This window comes from Centropristis striata, chromosome 10, assembly GCF_030273125.1.
Source record: "Centropristis striata isolate RG_2023a ecotype Rhode Island chromosome 10, C.striata_1.0, whole genome shotgun sequence".
NCBI lineage: Eukaryota > Metazoa > Chordata > Actinopteri > Perciformes > Serranidae > Centropristis > Centropristis striata.
This window is the reverse complement of record NC_081526.1, coordinates 29,158,018-29,174,182: the sequence shown is the minus strand read 5'-3', so window position 1 is coordinate 29,174,182 and position 16,165 is coordinate 29,158,018. Positions and strand designations below refer to the sequence as shown.

The 16,165-nt window shown below is 39.8% G+C and overlaps 1 protein-coding gene across 1 annotated transcript; it reads left to right on the top strand.

Annotated features, from left to right (window-relative positions):
- The first annotated feature begins 947 nt into the window (after window positions 1-947).
- On the top strand, window positions 948-16,157 carry map3k19 (mitogen-activated protein kinase kinase kinase 19). The gene is made up of 14 exons (XM_059342567.1): window positions 948-1,054; window positions 1,278-1,393; window positions 4,385-4,566; window positions 6,596-6,656; window positions 7,866-7,953; window positions 8,718-8,843; window positions 9,258-9,412; window positions 9,608-9,642; window positions 10,054-12,270; window positions 12,963-13,067; window positions 13,674-13,912; window positions 14,038-14,290; window positions 14,407-14,615; window positions 15,273-16,157. The coding sequence occupies exons 1-14, from the start codon at window positions 951-953 to the stop codon at window positions 15,400-15,402; spliced, it is 4,020 nt and encodes a 1,339-aa protein (XP_059198550.1). The 5' UTR covers window positions 948-950; the 3' UTR covers window positions 15,403-16,157.
- The last annotated feature ends 8 nt before the right edge of the window (window positions 16,158-16,165 follow it).

Genomic DNA, 16,165 nt, shown 5'->3' with positions numbered 1-16,165 from the left:
GGCCTCATCTCCCTCCCCAGGCACAGCTGCTGCAGGCTGCCTGGCAGGGAGACCTGCACTCCTTACAGCTCCTGCTGGTAAGACACACACACACACACACACACACACACACACACTTTGAAGGGCGGAGGATCTCCCTGATGAGCAAAGGCAACAAAAGGGCAACAACTAAGTTTCCATTTTACAGAAAGACAACTCGGTAATATCCATATGAGGTCCTAATTTGATCATACTTCAGACTTTATGGGGAACTGAATGTGTGATTGTTTACTGCTGTAGCACATGGACTTTTTAAATGAAAACACATTTGCTCAATTGGCTTCATAACTCTAAATGATGAGTTCCTACATGAACTGAATTAATGATTTCCTGCCAACATTTTAGGAGTTTCATATAAAGAATTTGTTTGTTTTTTTGCTTGTTTAATCTCAGTTCCGTTTTTTGCATAAATATGAACTTTTATTGTTCTCCACAAACTTCTGAATATTTGATGTTATTGTTACCAATTTTCAATTCACCTTTTTCAAATTTGTACATTTTGTATGATGTCATTAATTATGGAACAAAAGTAAAATGTATAGTTTTATTTATGTTTATACATTTTTATTGAGTTATAAAATCTGGATTGAATTACTTCTACTGCCAGTGCAACTCTGTCTCATAAAAATGTTACACAAAAATAAAACTCCAAGCTGGGTTGCGTGTGTGTGTGTGTGTAACCTTCTCACTCCTGAATTTCAACAACGACAAACCAAAAGCGATGCATAAAGCGTTAAACATGAGTTGTCTATGTATAATGTATGTATGACCTCATCACTACTGATCTATGTATTGTTCATGTTTGTAATACGAGTATGTGTGTGTTTGTGTGTGTGTGTGTGTGTGTGTGTCAGGCTCAGACAGACAGGGTGGATGTGAATATTCCTAACAGTGACGGTGTGACGGCTGTGATGCTTGCTGTCCGGGACATTGACCTGTTTGAGGACATGGCGACAGCGTTGCCATGGGAACACAGACCTGTGGAGGTGGTCAAGGAACTGCTGGGATTCTCAGCGTAAGGAAATATATTTATTCATGAAAGGCACACTCACAAACGCTCCCTTAGAGCCAGTTCCCAAATGTTTACATTCTGTTTTGTCGTAACAATTCAACAACTTTTTGCCTATGAGGAAAACATCAAATTAAAAACGTATATATGCCAAGAGAACACTTTTTAAATATCTTAAGTTCTGTGTCTACTTACACTTGTTCCATCTGTCTTTAAACTTCTGTATCAGTGATCTGCAGGTCCGAGACCACAGCGGTTGTTCTGCTCCCCATTATGCTGCTGCCATCACCAGCTCTCTGAAGGACGAGATCATTCACATGATGGTGGAGGCCCTGAGTCACACAGGTACACACACATACACACTCACACACAATAAGGACAGCACAAGTGAACACTTGCAACATTATACACTTCAATCACACCTGGACCGAAAGCATAAATCAACTAGAATTAATTTGTAGACGTGCAATTTAAAGCTGCAGAAACTAATATTTTCCTATCAACATTGGTTGAAATGACTGTAATGTTGTATTGTAGCACAGCAACTTGACTGTTTGGGTTGATTCTCAAGGCTCTCATCGGTGTTGTTTCCAATTGCAGCAGGAAGCTCTTTCAGTGAAAAAAGCTCTGATAACCAGACTGTACAGTGTGATAAAAACGTGTAAAATTGTAAGGTAATTTCATGTGTTATCGCGACACATCTTTTTTTCTTTTAATTTGTCAGTTCAGACATAGTATAAAGAGCTAGAAAGTCTGTGACAGGAGGAGGATGGAGTGTATGGATTGGTCACACAAACACATAATCCTGTCCCATGTGAAACCAAAAGTTAACTTTGAGTTTGACTACTTTACTTACCCATAGATTACTTAATATATGTGAAAAAAACTGTTTGGTGTGGTGACGTTGGTTCAGTGAACATCTGATGTGGTGCACATTGAAACACAGGGTCCAGGATGCTGTTCCAACAGTTACTCCAAGTGGTTTCACTGCATGGTCAACAATAGGATGGATGAGTGGTATGACTGGATGGATGGATATTGTTTTCTATACAATGAAACACTAAAGAGAATATAACCTATCTGCAAAATATCAAACAAATAATGTCACAACTAAATTAGATTACTCCTTTAACTCACTTCATTAATGCATCCACAATGGTTTTCATTTACTCAAAAACAGGAATAAACTTGGGAACACAACTACAATTACTTTCAAACAATACATGCCACATCAACCAACTAGATTAAGCATCATGAGGTAAAACAGTCCAAATAACTTAAGATGAACTCACATCCATTCTCTTTGTTCTGGCTGGTGTTTGGAGGGAACTCAGAGGGAATCACAGGCCTGTAGGGGCTGGGCTCTATAGACTTGGGGCCATCTCCTGAGTGACAGAGACGCTATGGGGTGTTTGGGGACTTGTGATTTAACAATACATAACAAATTTGTTTATTATAACCCAAACCATGATCTTTTCCGAAATCTAACAAAGTTGTTTTGATTAAATTTACAATGTTAACCACCCATATGCGAGCTGAGAATGAGAATGGGACAAAATGGCAAGTAAAAAGCTTAAACTGCATAGACATGACACACATAATGTTTCTTAAACTGGCATGCTATTGATGCATCTTTCCTTGAGATCAGGGTTGACTGCATGCTAAGTACTCAGCCCCAAGTTACAGGCCGACAAAATCTGTGACTAGCTAGTGAACACAGTGGAGCATTCCGCTAAAGATCTGCTAAAGATGGTGGAGACCAAAGCAAAGCCAAAAAATCTGAATGTTGCTGTGTGTTTAAGGTGTGACAGGAACTGTTTTCTGTCAAGTTCATCATATTAACTCGACATGGTGACGTCATTGTGGCTTATTATACAGTGTACTGCACTTATTCCACTGCCACAAGTGGCCAAAAATCTATTCTTTAAAGTTGTGGGAAAATTCTGATCTTAATTCCAACAGCGCATGTGATCTGCTTTGGAAAAGTATGGATTATCCAGTTATTTGTTCATTCTCATGTTTCTTTCAAAAATAATTATAATCTGATTAGAATTATGCATTTATCTAGGGTTTTTTTTGCAAACTTTCCCTCCCTATTGTATGCTGTTTCTTTCCCACACAGAATTAGATAAAACACATGACCTGAAGAAATAAAACATTGGCTTAGAAACCTATTTTTGTATTACATATGTTACTTAATAGGAAGCCACATGCAACCTTAAGTAACAATCATTACATCACATCATATTAAATGAACAAATTATGCTCAAACTCGCTCACTTCCTCATGCTTTTGCCTTCACATTAGTTACTGATTTAATGATATGTTGCTCATTAACCATCTTGTTATGTTGTGGGTCAAATTGACCCATTTCTAAGTTTAAAAATCCCCCAAAATATGTTGTTAAAAGTATTTTTTCATAAAAAGAAATTAAAAAAAAAAAATCAATGTCTTTAAAACCATTGTATTTTATATGTAGGTCTTTCCAATGTACATAAAAAAAAAGTTTTTAACATGTATTTTTTATGAAAAACAAGTGAATTATCCTCATTGAACCTGATCTGTGAGAGATAAAGAACACCATTGCACTAAATATTGAGAATGATTGAGATGGTTAGTAATGGAATTATTAATGAAATATAAACAATGTTTTGGGGGATTTTTTAGTTTTTGACGCTTTTGGATAATTAAACATGGCCTGGGTCAAATTGACCCGCAATATTATTGCTATTTCTGAGAAACAAACATAACAGGAAGCTAAAACTGGGCCTTTAATGAGCATACATGCAGCATATAGGCACATACCTCTAAATATATTTCCTATTCATGAAAGCAGGCGTATTTTTTCCCTCTCTCTCTCTTTCGCATTCATGCAGGCATGCACACACGTAGCATACCAAGTTCATTCATGATCCTGTTTTTCAGAGTAAAACCTCTGCAGTGGCACTCAAAGCCTGCACTTATGTGGGAGGGTATAAGAAAAGGCTTGTTTGTGTATGTTGAGGGAGCACGCCGCTAAGAGCTTTCATGAGAGTTTGTGAGTCAGAGTTCTTATCGAGGATAGCGATACAGAAACAAGGTGACACAGAGAGGATGGAGAGAGACGGGTGAAAAACAAACAGGGAAAGGTTAAACGTGGTGTTTTCTGACTTTTACAACACTTCTACTTCCTCACCTTGAGTAAACAATGCAGGGTGCAGGGGTATAGACTGTGTGCACACTGTGTGGATTTGGAGTTTTTTTTAAAATTCCTCACCTGATCTTCTAACTGGAAGAAACTTATTTCTGTGTTAAAACAGGCAACAAAAGGTTAGAAATATTTCTGATTTTGCACAGATGCTGCCTCCATGTCAGTCCTAGCCCTTGACAAATACTCATGCCAGGATTCGGGCTCAGAGTTTGGAGATTCAGATTTAGAGTTGGACCTGGAGAGCCTTTATCCTGATCAGTCCATCGCTGCTTCCCCCACTCAGACACCAACCCATCAGCACGGCTTTCTACTATACAACCACACAGGGGTAAGTGATAAATAACAGAAGAATATAATATTTGTGTCATTTTATTTATATTCTCTGTGCAATGGTCCATGTCCAACTGCTGACTCTGTTTACATTGTATATAGTGTTCCTAAAGTTATTTTTATTTTAATTGTTAATCCTTTTTACATTTCTACTTGTTTATATTGTAAATTCTTAATACTTTATTATATATTTTTACTTGTTTATTTGCTTATATTTCTAGTTTATACTCCTGTTTACTATTTGTTGTTTTTTGCTATCCATTTTAGTGCTGAAAGTCTTGAAATTTCCCCATTGTGGGACTAATTAAGGACATTTTAATCCTAATCTAAATCTTAAGAAAGTGCTTTAAAATGTTTGTTCTGAGCTTTGGGATAGATGCTGCTTAAATTCAGTAAACGATTGAAGTCTCAACATTTTAGGAAACAACATTCTGTTCAATTGACACAAACATGACAGTAACAAAACCCTTATGATCAACCTTGATAATGATCTGTTGTGTTTAAGCATGTGAGGTCGATGTGGTTTACTGGTAGCCACAATTAACTGACACACTGGCTGACTGGCTGTGCGTGGTCACCCAGAAGACAAATATGTGGAAGCAGTAATTGGCTTTTGAGATAAGTGTGTGTATGTGTATGTGTGTGTGTGTGGAGGAGGGGTGCTCTAGGTAGCTGACACTGGGCTGCCATACTGCTGTATTATGGGTGTCCTGATAGATGAAAACAAGCAGAGCAGCTGGTCAGCTGGAAGAGAAGAGCAGGTGGTTTACGTGTCTTAGGGGCCGACTGATAATGCATGTGTACATGTACAGTGTTAAACCACTAAAAATATACTTTTACTTACAGTAAACAAAAATCATAACCAGTCCGATGTTTAAAGAGCTACATTGAAAATCATGATTATAAGATAAGACTTTATTTATCCCGCAGTGGGGAAATTCAGTTGTCACAGCAGGTTAAACGTTATAAGACATTATACACATATATTATATACACATTATATACATAAGATACTTACATGGCTGCTATAGGGAGCAATCGAAATGACGTATTTCTGTAGGCCAACCCGGAAGTAGCATCTCCATGGGGTATATTGAGAATAACTTATGGGATTTTTGCATTGGACTTTGGATCATAGCAGAAAATAAATTCTGGGGCAAACATTTCTGATGCTAACACATTTTGTTCAGCAGGATAATCTTCATAAATAAACCAATTTTATGATGTTTGAAGCGTTAATACAGCCGACAAAAGAAAAAATGCTAATGCTATGCTATAGCAAACTACACCACAGTTGCATGACTTCTACTTGTGGGACAGGGCTTTCCATATCATTAACATAACACTATGCCAAAAACAGAGAAGCCAGATGTGGCTACATATTGGTGTTGGTGTTTAGCAAGCTAAGTTTCACTGTTAAAAATATTGGCAGCAACGGCCAGTTATAAGCTACGAAGCTAACACAGTCCCCCTGTAATAGAGAAAATAAACCACATGACACTAGTACCGATGTAGAGCTTCACTGACAGCTAGCACTGCTCTTTCACCGGTCAACCTAGCACACAAGCAGCAGAGGTGGCCACGTCCAGAATTCCCTCGTAACGGAGAAAGAGGAGATGTGCTTCCAACCCCTCCTCAAAGGTTTTTCTTGACTGTTTTTATGTGAAAAACAGAAAGAAAATTAGAAAAATATAGTATTTTTACATACAACTAAGCGGTATGTCTAAATCTTAACTTTGTACATGTGCAGAGCACATCATATTAACAATTAAAAAATGTTAGCCTTTAAAGTTCTTTTTTTGTAATCTCTTCTTGCTCTGCATTCCATACAAGCTTTGAGAAACACAGATTTAACAGATTAACAGATTAAATGAGAACACAGAACATTAAAACACTTAATAGGAAATGAAATAAGGGCATTATTTACTCCAATAAATCTCACCGAAGTTCCTTCAAGCTAACATCAGTACTGCCTCTGCTTTTTTGACTGGGACATGTAATAAATTGCTCACTTTTGTGCTTTTCAGGAAGTGCTGGAGTCTGCAGGGTACCCTCCTCCAACTGACCATCATAAAGGCCTAACCCAAGGTAAGGACTCTTTTAAGGACTCCTGGAGTTGTAGGGGCTAAGGTGTGGACTATCGATGTTTGAAATTGGAGCAAAATGTTTCTTTTTGTCTTTGTGGGGCTGTTGGAGAAGAACTAAATTATATTCTTAGTCCACAAAGTGAAAAAGGTCAAACTTTAACTGTTTTTGACCTTTTATAGTGACAAAGAAATATACTGGTCAGCTCCCAAATAAGCCATTAGATCAGATCACCTTCTACAGGGAGGGGAGTGAGGGAGGCGTGACTGGGTGGGAGGGGTCTCACACACAATACCACCTCTCAGCTGAGAAACCTGCCTGCCGGTCTTATACCTCAGCCAGAACAGCATGGCTGAGATGCAGACAGGGCTCAGCAGATTATAAGACAGTGTTACAGGTAACAGGCACGTAAACAGAGTGAAGAACTATCAATTCTTGATTCAATCTTTAAACAAGGTGTCGAAATGGGAGCGGAGTGGACCAACAGGCTCAGAAACAGGTAAAGCCTGAAGCTTTTATTGTCATTCATATATCAACATATTGATATATATATATATATTGCAGAAGGGGTTATCAAAAACATTTAGATGCAAGTGTTTACATATCAACATGGGCGGATTATGAGAGAATGGGCCCCTGGGCACGGATATGAAAAAAGGCCCCACCATCTCTCCTACACATGTCTTTTTATAGTATTTTTTCCTCTTTGTTTTTTGTGCCTCTTCATAGTAATATTGTTTCCCTTTGTAGTTCTTTTGGTCTCTGCAGTCTTTATGTGTCTCTTTGTAGTCGTGTTATGGTAGTGCTGGTTGTTTTCAGTCTCTTCCTGTTGTACGTCTCTTTGAGTAACATTTTCAGCATTTTCTAGTATTATGAGGCTTTGAAATCTGGAAATACAAAAACTTTGCAGCCTGCCAACTGAAACCTCAGATTAGCATGCTTCTTTAGAATGTATGAACCTCCATCTTATAAAAGGGTTTTAAATGTTGTTACACTTAAGAAATGAAATGCTTAATAACTGCTTACTTTTGAGAACAAAGTTAAATGTAGACAACACTATTTCACTTCTGTCAGGGCAGAAAAAAGATGTTTTGCATTTTTGAGTAACACTAAGACAATACAATGGATTAAGGATTGAGGGGTATAACTCTCTCTCTCTCTCTCTCTCTCTCTCTCTCTCTCTCTGTGTGTGTGTGTGTGTGTGTGTGTCAGATAAGGGAATCCCCCTCTGTTTCCAAAACGCCATGGAAACCCTAAGAGACATCAGGCAAACCTACCAGGATGCAGGGAGGGGAAGCAGGTGGGTAGGATGAAACTTTCACACACACACACACACACACACACACACACACACACACACACACACACAAATGCACAAACCCACACACACAGTTTGTACTGCCTATAAAGAAGTGATCATTTACAAGTTGATGGCACCAAGCTGATAGTATTTACAGTGCAGACATGTGAACTCACCAGCATCTGTTTATACGTAACCACAAACAGTTGTGTACACACAAACATTTTATGCGTGTACAGTTAACACTCCATCCCCCCAACACACAGCCCCTCGTATAAACAGAACACTCTCCCTGGGCTAGTCAACAACGGCCTCTTACTTTACAACAAGCAGCAGAATAGTGTCCTATCCAGTTACACTGCTGTCTTGTATGCAGGCACCTGTCGCTGTGTCCAGAGGACAACCTGTTCTACCCAAACAGGTTAGAAACACACAGACAGGGGGAGAGAGGGCTTCGGTGAATCAGCTCATTGTCTGTTACGTGGAGCTCTCACCGCTGAATCAAGTCCAAGCTCTCCAAGGAGAATAAAGGTCTTTGAGCAGGTCTCCCATTTCATGGCATCAACTTCCTGTAATAGAGAGAGATGGGAGGAAAATGAGGTTATGACATTATGCTCAGTTCAGCACAAGGCAATAAAGCTTATCAGCATTTGTAATTTCTCAGTTTAGCCCAAACTGACTCCCCCGAGTGGCCTACACACACAATATGTCCTTTGCAGGGGCAAAATTAACCAAATATATCTGTTTTCTCCTCTTGTGCTCAGCAGAGGAGGTTTGTCTCTGCCCAGCTTGGGCGACAACAGCAGGCGCTGGAGCCATCCGGATCCTGCTCCCTCACCTGGTTTGCTGAGTACCAGGACATGCGGTCTGCCGGTACCCCCTAAACACAGGTACACAGAGCTGGACTTATTATTTAGCCATTTGACAGGATTGTAATAAGTGAAATTTTGCATTCACAGGTACTCTGCTTTAAAACAAGTTGTCAGGATTTCTGTAAGGTTATAAAGTGTCACTGAAGTGTAATTGCAGTCATTCCCAGGCTGCAATGATGGTGCAGGGACATTGAGAGCGCACATACAGAAGACCAAGAAACACTTATCAATAATAGCAGACTAGGGGCTTAAATGGTAGAGCACTGAATTGGAGTGTTTTAGATAAAATACAAGTATGGATTGTAAAATGAGCACAATATGTCCCTTTAAGAAAGACCAATCAATAGCCAGTTCGTCACCCTGCCTGTCAACATCTGTGGCACTCATGAACACGCACCAAAAATAAGTCTGGTTTTGATCTTTCCCTCACAGGCAGAGAACAAGAAGTGTAGTTGCTGCGTCCCCATCCTCTCCTGGCCTATTGTCTGTGGCTGAGACCAGCCAGCTCAGCCAATCAGCTCCCAGCATCATGGAACCACTACTGTGTTCAAACACTATGATCCAGGCCAGAGCTCACATTCAGACCCGTATGTAAATGTTGTTTTTCAAGCTTTGACTAAATTATTTTTCAGGATTACAAAGAAGTATTACTTAGATTAGAGGAGGGGTTACATTTTATTTCCTAAATATTCAAAAGTAGTTAGAAGTAAAATCAAGTATTTCATTTTGCTGTTGATTCCTGTGTGAATATCATTTTAAATGTTTAAACTTTTTGTCCATAGGACTGGGTTCTCAAGACACTGTAAATGAGCAAAAGGTAAATATCAAACAAAAACCTCCTTATATGGGCTTCACCTATTTGTCTTGTCATACAATTCTTTTCCTTTTCACTCATATAATGGTTTGTCTGAGACTGTACAAAATTGTACAAGCACAAAGTCCATGTAGGGAGGAGGTTGAAGTGGATGGATACATCAAACAAAGGACTTTGACCTAGGAGACTTCTGTTGTTGAGTAACTTTATCCGACACATATTAACTTACATAATGTACTTAACTGATTTCATGCATGTACCAGTAGGGTCACTAATTGTGGAAACACTGCCATGGGTTGTATTTGAGGATAAGAACGAATAACATATGTGTTGTCTGAGTTGGAGGACTTGTTGTTTTGGATACCTCACAAGTCCTTAACAATAAATTACTGTCATTATTTGTTTTCTGTGCAGTTCTCACAGGGTCCCTTGCTCGCTCTGCATCCCAGAACACCTAAGTTGTTGGCACCACTAGACAGCAGGCCCAGGGATATTGCAGCTCTGCCAGCACTAAAGCATCACGTTCCCCTGAAGCCCATTAGCCGCAGCCCCCTTTGCCCCAGGACAAGGCTGAGGAGACAGAGGCTGTCCTGGGGCAGCCCACGCGCTGGCCCTCTGACCACTAAGGGGGGTAGTGAGGAGAGCGGGTCCAGCAGCAGCCAGAGTTCCATCGATCTGGAAGATGAGGATAACGAGATGCGTGAGAGAGCTTCAGGAGGAAGCCATCTAAAGTTTGTTAGCGAGAGACTGCTGTTAAACAATGTGAGCTCCACCAAGGCTGATTTGCTCGGGGGGACACGGCAGCATTTCAAAGCTCAATCAAGGCTCAGTTCTATTCCAGCAATCCACAGATCAGTGCATGACCTCGATGGAGAGCCTATAAATCATTCAAGTGATGATCTCAGCAAGGAAAGAGCTGTTAACTCTCACTGTAAAGACAAAGCTACTAATATGAGTTATACAAGAGAGCCTGTTGATAGTCAGTCATTTATAAAATGTAATTATGGACATCAAGAAGACACCTTGAACAATGAAATACCTATCACACCAAAGTCTAAGGCAGAAAAGACTAATGTGAGCTGCACCCCAGAGCCTGAGACTGAGATAAGCCATGGGATAACATTTAATATGAACAATGATCTTGGTGATCTTTTTGCATCCTCTGAAGAGACTTCCAGATATGACCTGCAGCATATAAAACAAACCGAAAGAACAATGAGGGATTCTTGTTGTGAAGAAACTAGAGTAGATAACCATCATAAGGAGGATGTAAGGTCAACTCTGAGCACTACTGAGGAGAAAAGGCAATTATTTACTCCAGCTGTAACCCTTCCACAGTCAGACATGGATCCCAGGAGAGAGGAAAGGATGCTGAAAGTCTCTAAGCCTGTCCGGAACAAGGAGAATAGAACAAGCATGAAAGGTGAACTAAGAGCAAACATTCAAACAAGCCAGCAGTCCTTCAATGTACTAGCATACAAAGACCGAAGCATTCTTAATCGGAACAAGTCCAAAAGCAATCTCAAGTTCTCCTCACTTTCCACACAAGTTAAAGATAAATCGAGGAAAAGCCCCGAGATAATAATCAGTGGCGAGCCGGTCACAAAGGTAAAGCTTAAATCTGTTAAAGTTCCTCACTGTCCATCACCACGGAAGAAGCTTATTGATCAGGGGAAAAGAGCAAATCCTGACAAAATGAATAACAGAGTCCAACAGCATCCACCAGTGAGGGAGCTGAAGAATATCCGACAGTTAAAGAGACCTGGTCTAGCGGGGGCAGCAAGGTCTAAATCAGTTTCAGACTTCATCACCTACAAAGACATGTTTCAACAGATACAGAGTGCGGATGAAGGACCGGCCATCTACGAGATGTTTGCTGGTCCGATCTATGATAATCTACGAGTTTCCAGCTCCTGTGAGAAAGTAAAGGACAGACAAGTGCAATCTGCTCCACCTAGGAAGACGCAGCAGTGCCATAAAGTCAAACGCAGACCGTTGAAACAAGCACAGAAGAGAAGTCCAGGGGACAGTATGGTGGTTTTAGATAAAATCAAACCAAAACTTGCATCCTCCAGAGTGAAACCTCACCTCACACCAGTACCAAGGAATGCCACACACAAAATAAAGGACATGCCTGAATCAGATGGACACACAGAGTTAGTTCTCTCAAAAGATGTTGATAAATGTCATAGTAGTGCTCAAGGAAAGGTTGGAGATCATATGTTAAATACCATAGAGGAAGCTCTTTCTCTATATGAATCTGAAACAATCAAATCTGATGACAAAACACTCACTATACCAGCAGCTTCAGCTCATGCTGAAGATTATAGTCACATGCACATGAATATGCAAGAAACAGAAAACCCAAACCCAACGGGTTCTGAGCCTGTGTTACCTGAAAGCCCCCAACATCCGAAGATCAACACCTGGACGTCTTCCGAAAGGAGCAGCAGCAACACCATCATGTCTCCGGTTTACCAGAAGTTTCTGGATGAGGTGGGGGACGGACCCCTTACGGATGACCTGCTCCAATGTCTGGCTGAAGAGCTCATCTCATTGGACGAGAGGGATGTATCTGAAAACTCCAACAAAGAAGATGATCCCGTATCAGGGGTGAATACATTTCCTGAGGTAAACTTATACGGTCAAAGATAACAAAACTGTTCTTTCATAAAAGAAAGAAGTATTGTCATTATCTTGACATGATATAGACATGATTAGGAGTGACTTGGACATATTATGCAAGCACTATCTCTCATTAGATGTAGTCCAAAAAGGTGGAAGGTATTGTCAGTTTTCTTTTGACTTTTTTGGGAGTGCAAGAAAGTTTTTTTCACATTCTGAAAGTGTATTTTATCCTAGCCTTCTTTTTAAATAGGCAATAGCTACATGAACAAATTTTTCACTTGCATTATCTAACTAAATGGTTGGCGTCTCTGTCCTTCAATTTACTCGACAGCTATTTATCTGATTGACTTAATATTTGACAGTTGTTTTGTTGACGATCTAAGTAAGTGCAGTGTCAAGTGCAACTCTTCATACATATACATAGATTTATCATTACTGCGTCATGTACTCTGTGTAATTTATTAAGAGTGGAACCCTATTTACTGTTCAACCACTGCACTGAGTGTTCAGTCCCCTCAGCAACTTAACTTACTTTCAGTTCCTAAAAAAAATTAGACATCAAGTTGTTCACATGTAACCTAGTAATGTAATAAAATATATACCATACCAACCAAATAATTCTGATCGCCAAAAACGTCAAAGACCCAGATGTTCTATTTAACAAAGATATATTAATTGGGTGTATTATATTGCAGGTTAACTCAGTGGACAGTGCTGCTCTGCTTGGCTCTGGGTTGGTTGTGGATGACGCCATCACATGGACAAAGGGTGAAGTACTTGGCAGGGGAGCCTATGGGACGGTGAGTGTGTAAATTCAGAATGACATAATAAGTCTATGGACACATTCAAGCAGGAGAAAAAAAAAACAGATACATTGTGTCTTTGAGTGTTGCTCTTGATGCTCTGTTGTCGTATGAACACAGTTTCTGTGGGCAACAGGAAGATTTTGGCCTCTGAGGCATTCCGGTTTTTGTTTGTAGGGACTTAATGACCTATCACATTCTAACGGACTTTGGTTTCATGCAAGTAAGCATGCCATTTGGAGAGCAAAAGAGGCGGAACACATGGACAACATGCAATCTTTGAACAAACCAGCTATCTTCTGAAGACAATTTAGCTTTTTAAAAAATGTTTCTACATTAATTTGCAAAAAAACAATCCAGTCATAGATGGCGACTATGAAGTCCAACTCTTGCATCTTACACCAGCCTGTAAGCAATAATCTGTGCACTGAAGGGGAAGTCTTGGGTACATTAGAACCATGGAAATATTTGGTTATACCAATAGCCCATCAGTTTTACAATTTACTTTTTATTTTCTATATGCTGTCTATTCATATAACTATTACTTCCGACAGCAGACACTGAGCTCAACTCATCCTGCCAATCCCTGCTGCCTTCTTACAGGTGTACTGTGGCCTGACTGGCCAGGGCCAGCTGATAGCTGTGAAGCAGGTCAGCCTGGATGCCTCTGACCCTGACGCAGCAAAGAGGGAGTACGGTCGTCTGCAGGGGGAAGTGGAGCTGCTCAAAACCCTTAAACACAACAGCATCGTGGGCTTCCTGGGGACTTCACTTCATAAGCATGTGGTTTCTATATTCATGGAATACGTCCCAGGAGGATCCATCGCTAGTATCCTACACAGGTTCAGTTGATTACAAACAGCTTTCCAACTTACCAAGAAGTACCCGCTGAGACACTGAGCTTTAGGATATCAAAGGGTTTAACAAAAATGGTCTGTACTAATGTTGATCTCTTACTTTCTCTCAGGTTTGGTCCTCTTCCAGAGCGCGTCTTGGCTCTATACACCCAGCAAATCCTGGAAGGGGTGGCCTACCTTCACCTGAACCGGGTAATCCACCGTGACTTGAAGGGTAACAACGTCATGCTGATGCCAACTGGAGTCATCAAGCTCATAGACTTTGGCTGTGCTCGCCGTCTCAGCTGTCTGAACCACACAGCTAGCAACAGTGGTGATCTGCTCAAGTCTGTCCACGGCACACCTTACTGGATGGCACCAGAGGTAGATGTAGACTTCCAGATAATATTCTCAAATGTGAAAATGTTCTGATTACGTCGTCAGCTTAACGTACATTTTTTTAATATTGCCTGACTCTAAGCTTGTATTTCACTCCTCAGGTTATCAACGAGACAGGATATGGCAGGAAATCAGACATATGGAGTGTGGGGTGCACAGTGTTTGAGATGGCAACAGGCAAACCACCATTGGCACACATGGACAAGATGGCTGCCTTGTTCTACATTGGGGCTCAAAGAGGGTTGATGCCATCGTTACCAGATGCGTTTTCGGAGAACGCCAGGGATTTTGTAAATATCAGTTTAACAAGGTGAGACCTCGAGCGTCTGTACAGTCATTAGTTTGGACACACCTTCTCATTCAATGGTTTTTATTTATTTTTTTCAACATTGTAGATTAATGTTTAAAAGAATCAGAACTATGATGGAACACGTGGAATTATGTAGTAACGTGTCAAACAAACCGGAATATGTTTAATATTTTAGATTGTTCAAAAACGCCTTTGACTTTGATGGTCTCAAACACATTAAGGCAAGAAATTCCATAAAAAATGAACTTTTGACGAGGTGCACCTGTTAACTGAAAACCATTCCAGGTGATCACCTCATGAATCTGACTGAGAGAATAACAGAAGTGTACAAAGCTGTCATCAAAGCAAGACGTGGATACTGTGAAGAATCTAAAATATAAAACATATTTTTCTTTTTTTACTACATAATTCTGTATGATTTCTATCATAATATGTTTTCAATATTAATCTACAAATTTGAAAATAAAAACCATTAGATGAGAAGGTGTGTCCAAACTTTTGACTGGTAGTATACTTCTCAATCTATTCCTAATTTAAACCTAATTGGAATACACTTAATTTGGAACCATTAAAGTTAAAGACGTTGCTTATTCTTCTATTTATAGTCATGTTTGGGAATAAGTTCCCTCGTTTTCATTTGTTTCCTCTCAACTCTAGTGACCAGAGACTTCGGCCATCTGCAGACCAGCTGCTGAAGCATTCATTCATCCCCCAATGTGGGACTGGAGTGACCTCTTGGGAAACACAGAAGAACTGCTGCGGTCACCCAGAGGGACTGTGTGGTTAACAATACTATGAATATATTTAGTTCAAGGAAACTTTTAAATGATTTCAGTCGGATTCACAACTTAAAATTGATAGTATTATTTTTGTGACTGTTTGAGGTCTGCCACCTATCCCCAGTGAAGCACTTGTAATTCAGGAACATGTGGTGCTGGGAGTGACCCAGACCTTTTTGGAAACTACAATACAAAGTAGAAGACATCATCCTTGCATTCTTGAGTTGAAGTTAAACAAAGTACATAAGAAGCACTTTTATGCATTTAATAGAGCCTATAAAATGTGAACAGATAGATGCCAGATTGTGTCACTTTGGGACAGTTTCTATAGCAATCTTATACACGTGCCAATCTTATGAATACCTTAACTTTTTTTTACATGTATAGTTTTTTTCTGTGATTCCAATGACTTGTGCCTAATCCATATTGCAGCATAATTTTCAGAACCTACTGAGAATGTGAATTATTTCCTGTTAGATTTCCTCTGACAAGTACTTATGAAAGCAGTGTGTGCAACTGTACAACATGCCACTGACTAGAAAGACTGTCAGTACTATATACTGTATAAGCAATTATTCCACGGCACATGAACGCTCTACAAATGCCCTATTTCGCAATGTAAATAAAGAAAGTAAAAAATTGATGTATCCACACTGTGATGTGGATCCTCTTCAACATGTAATGGACTCATCATTGCCCTATGCTACAGCCTTCCACCTAGTTTCATGAAAATTTTGACAGTAATTTTTCAGTAATCCTACAAAAAGCCAA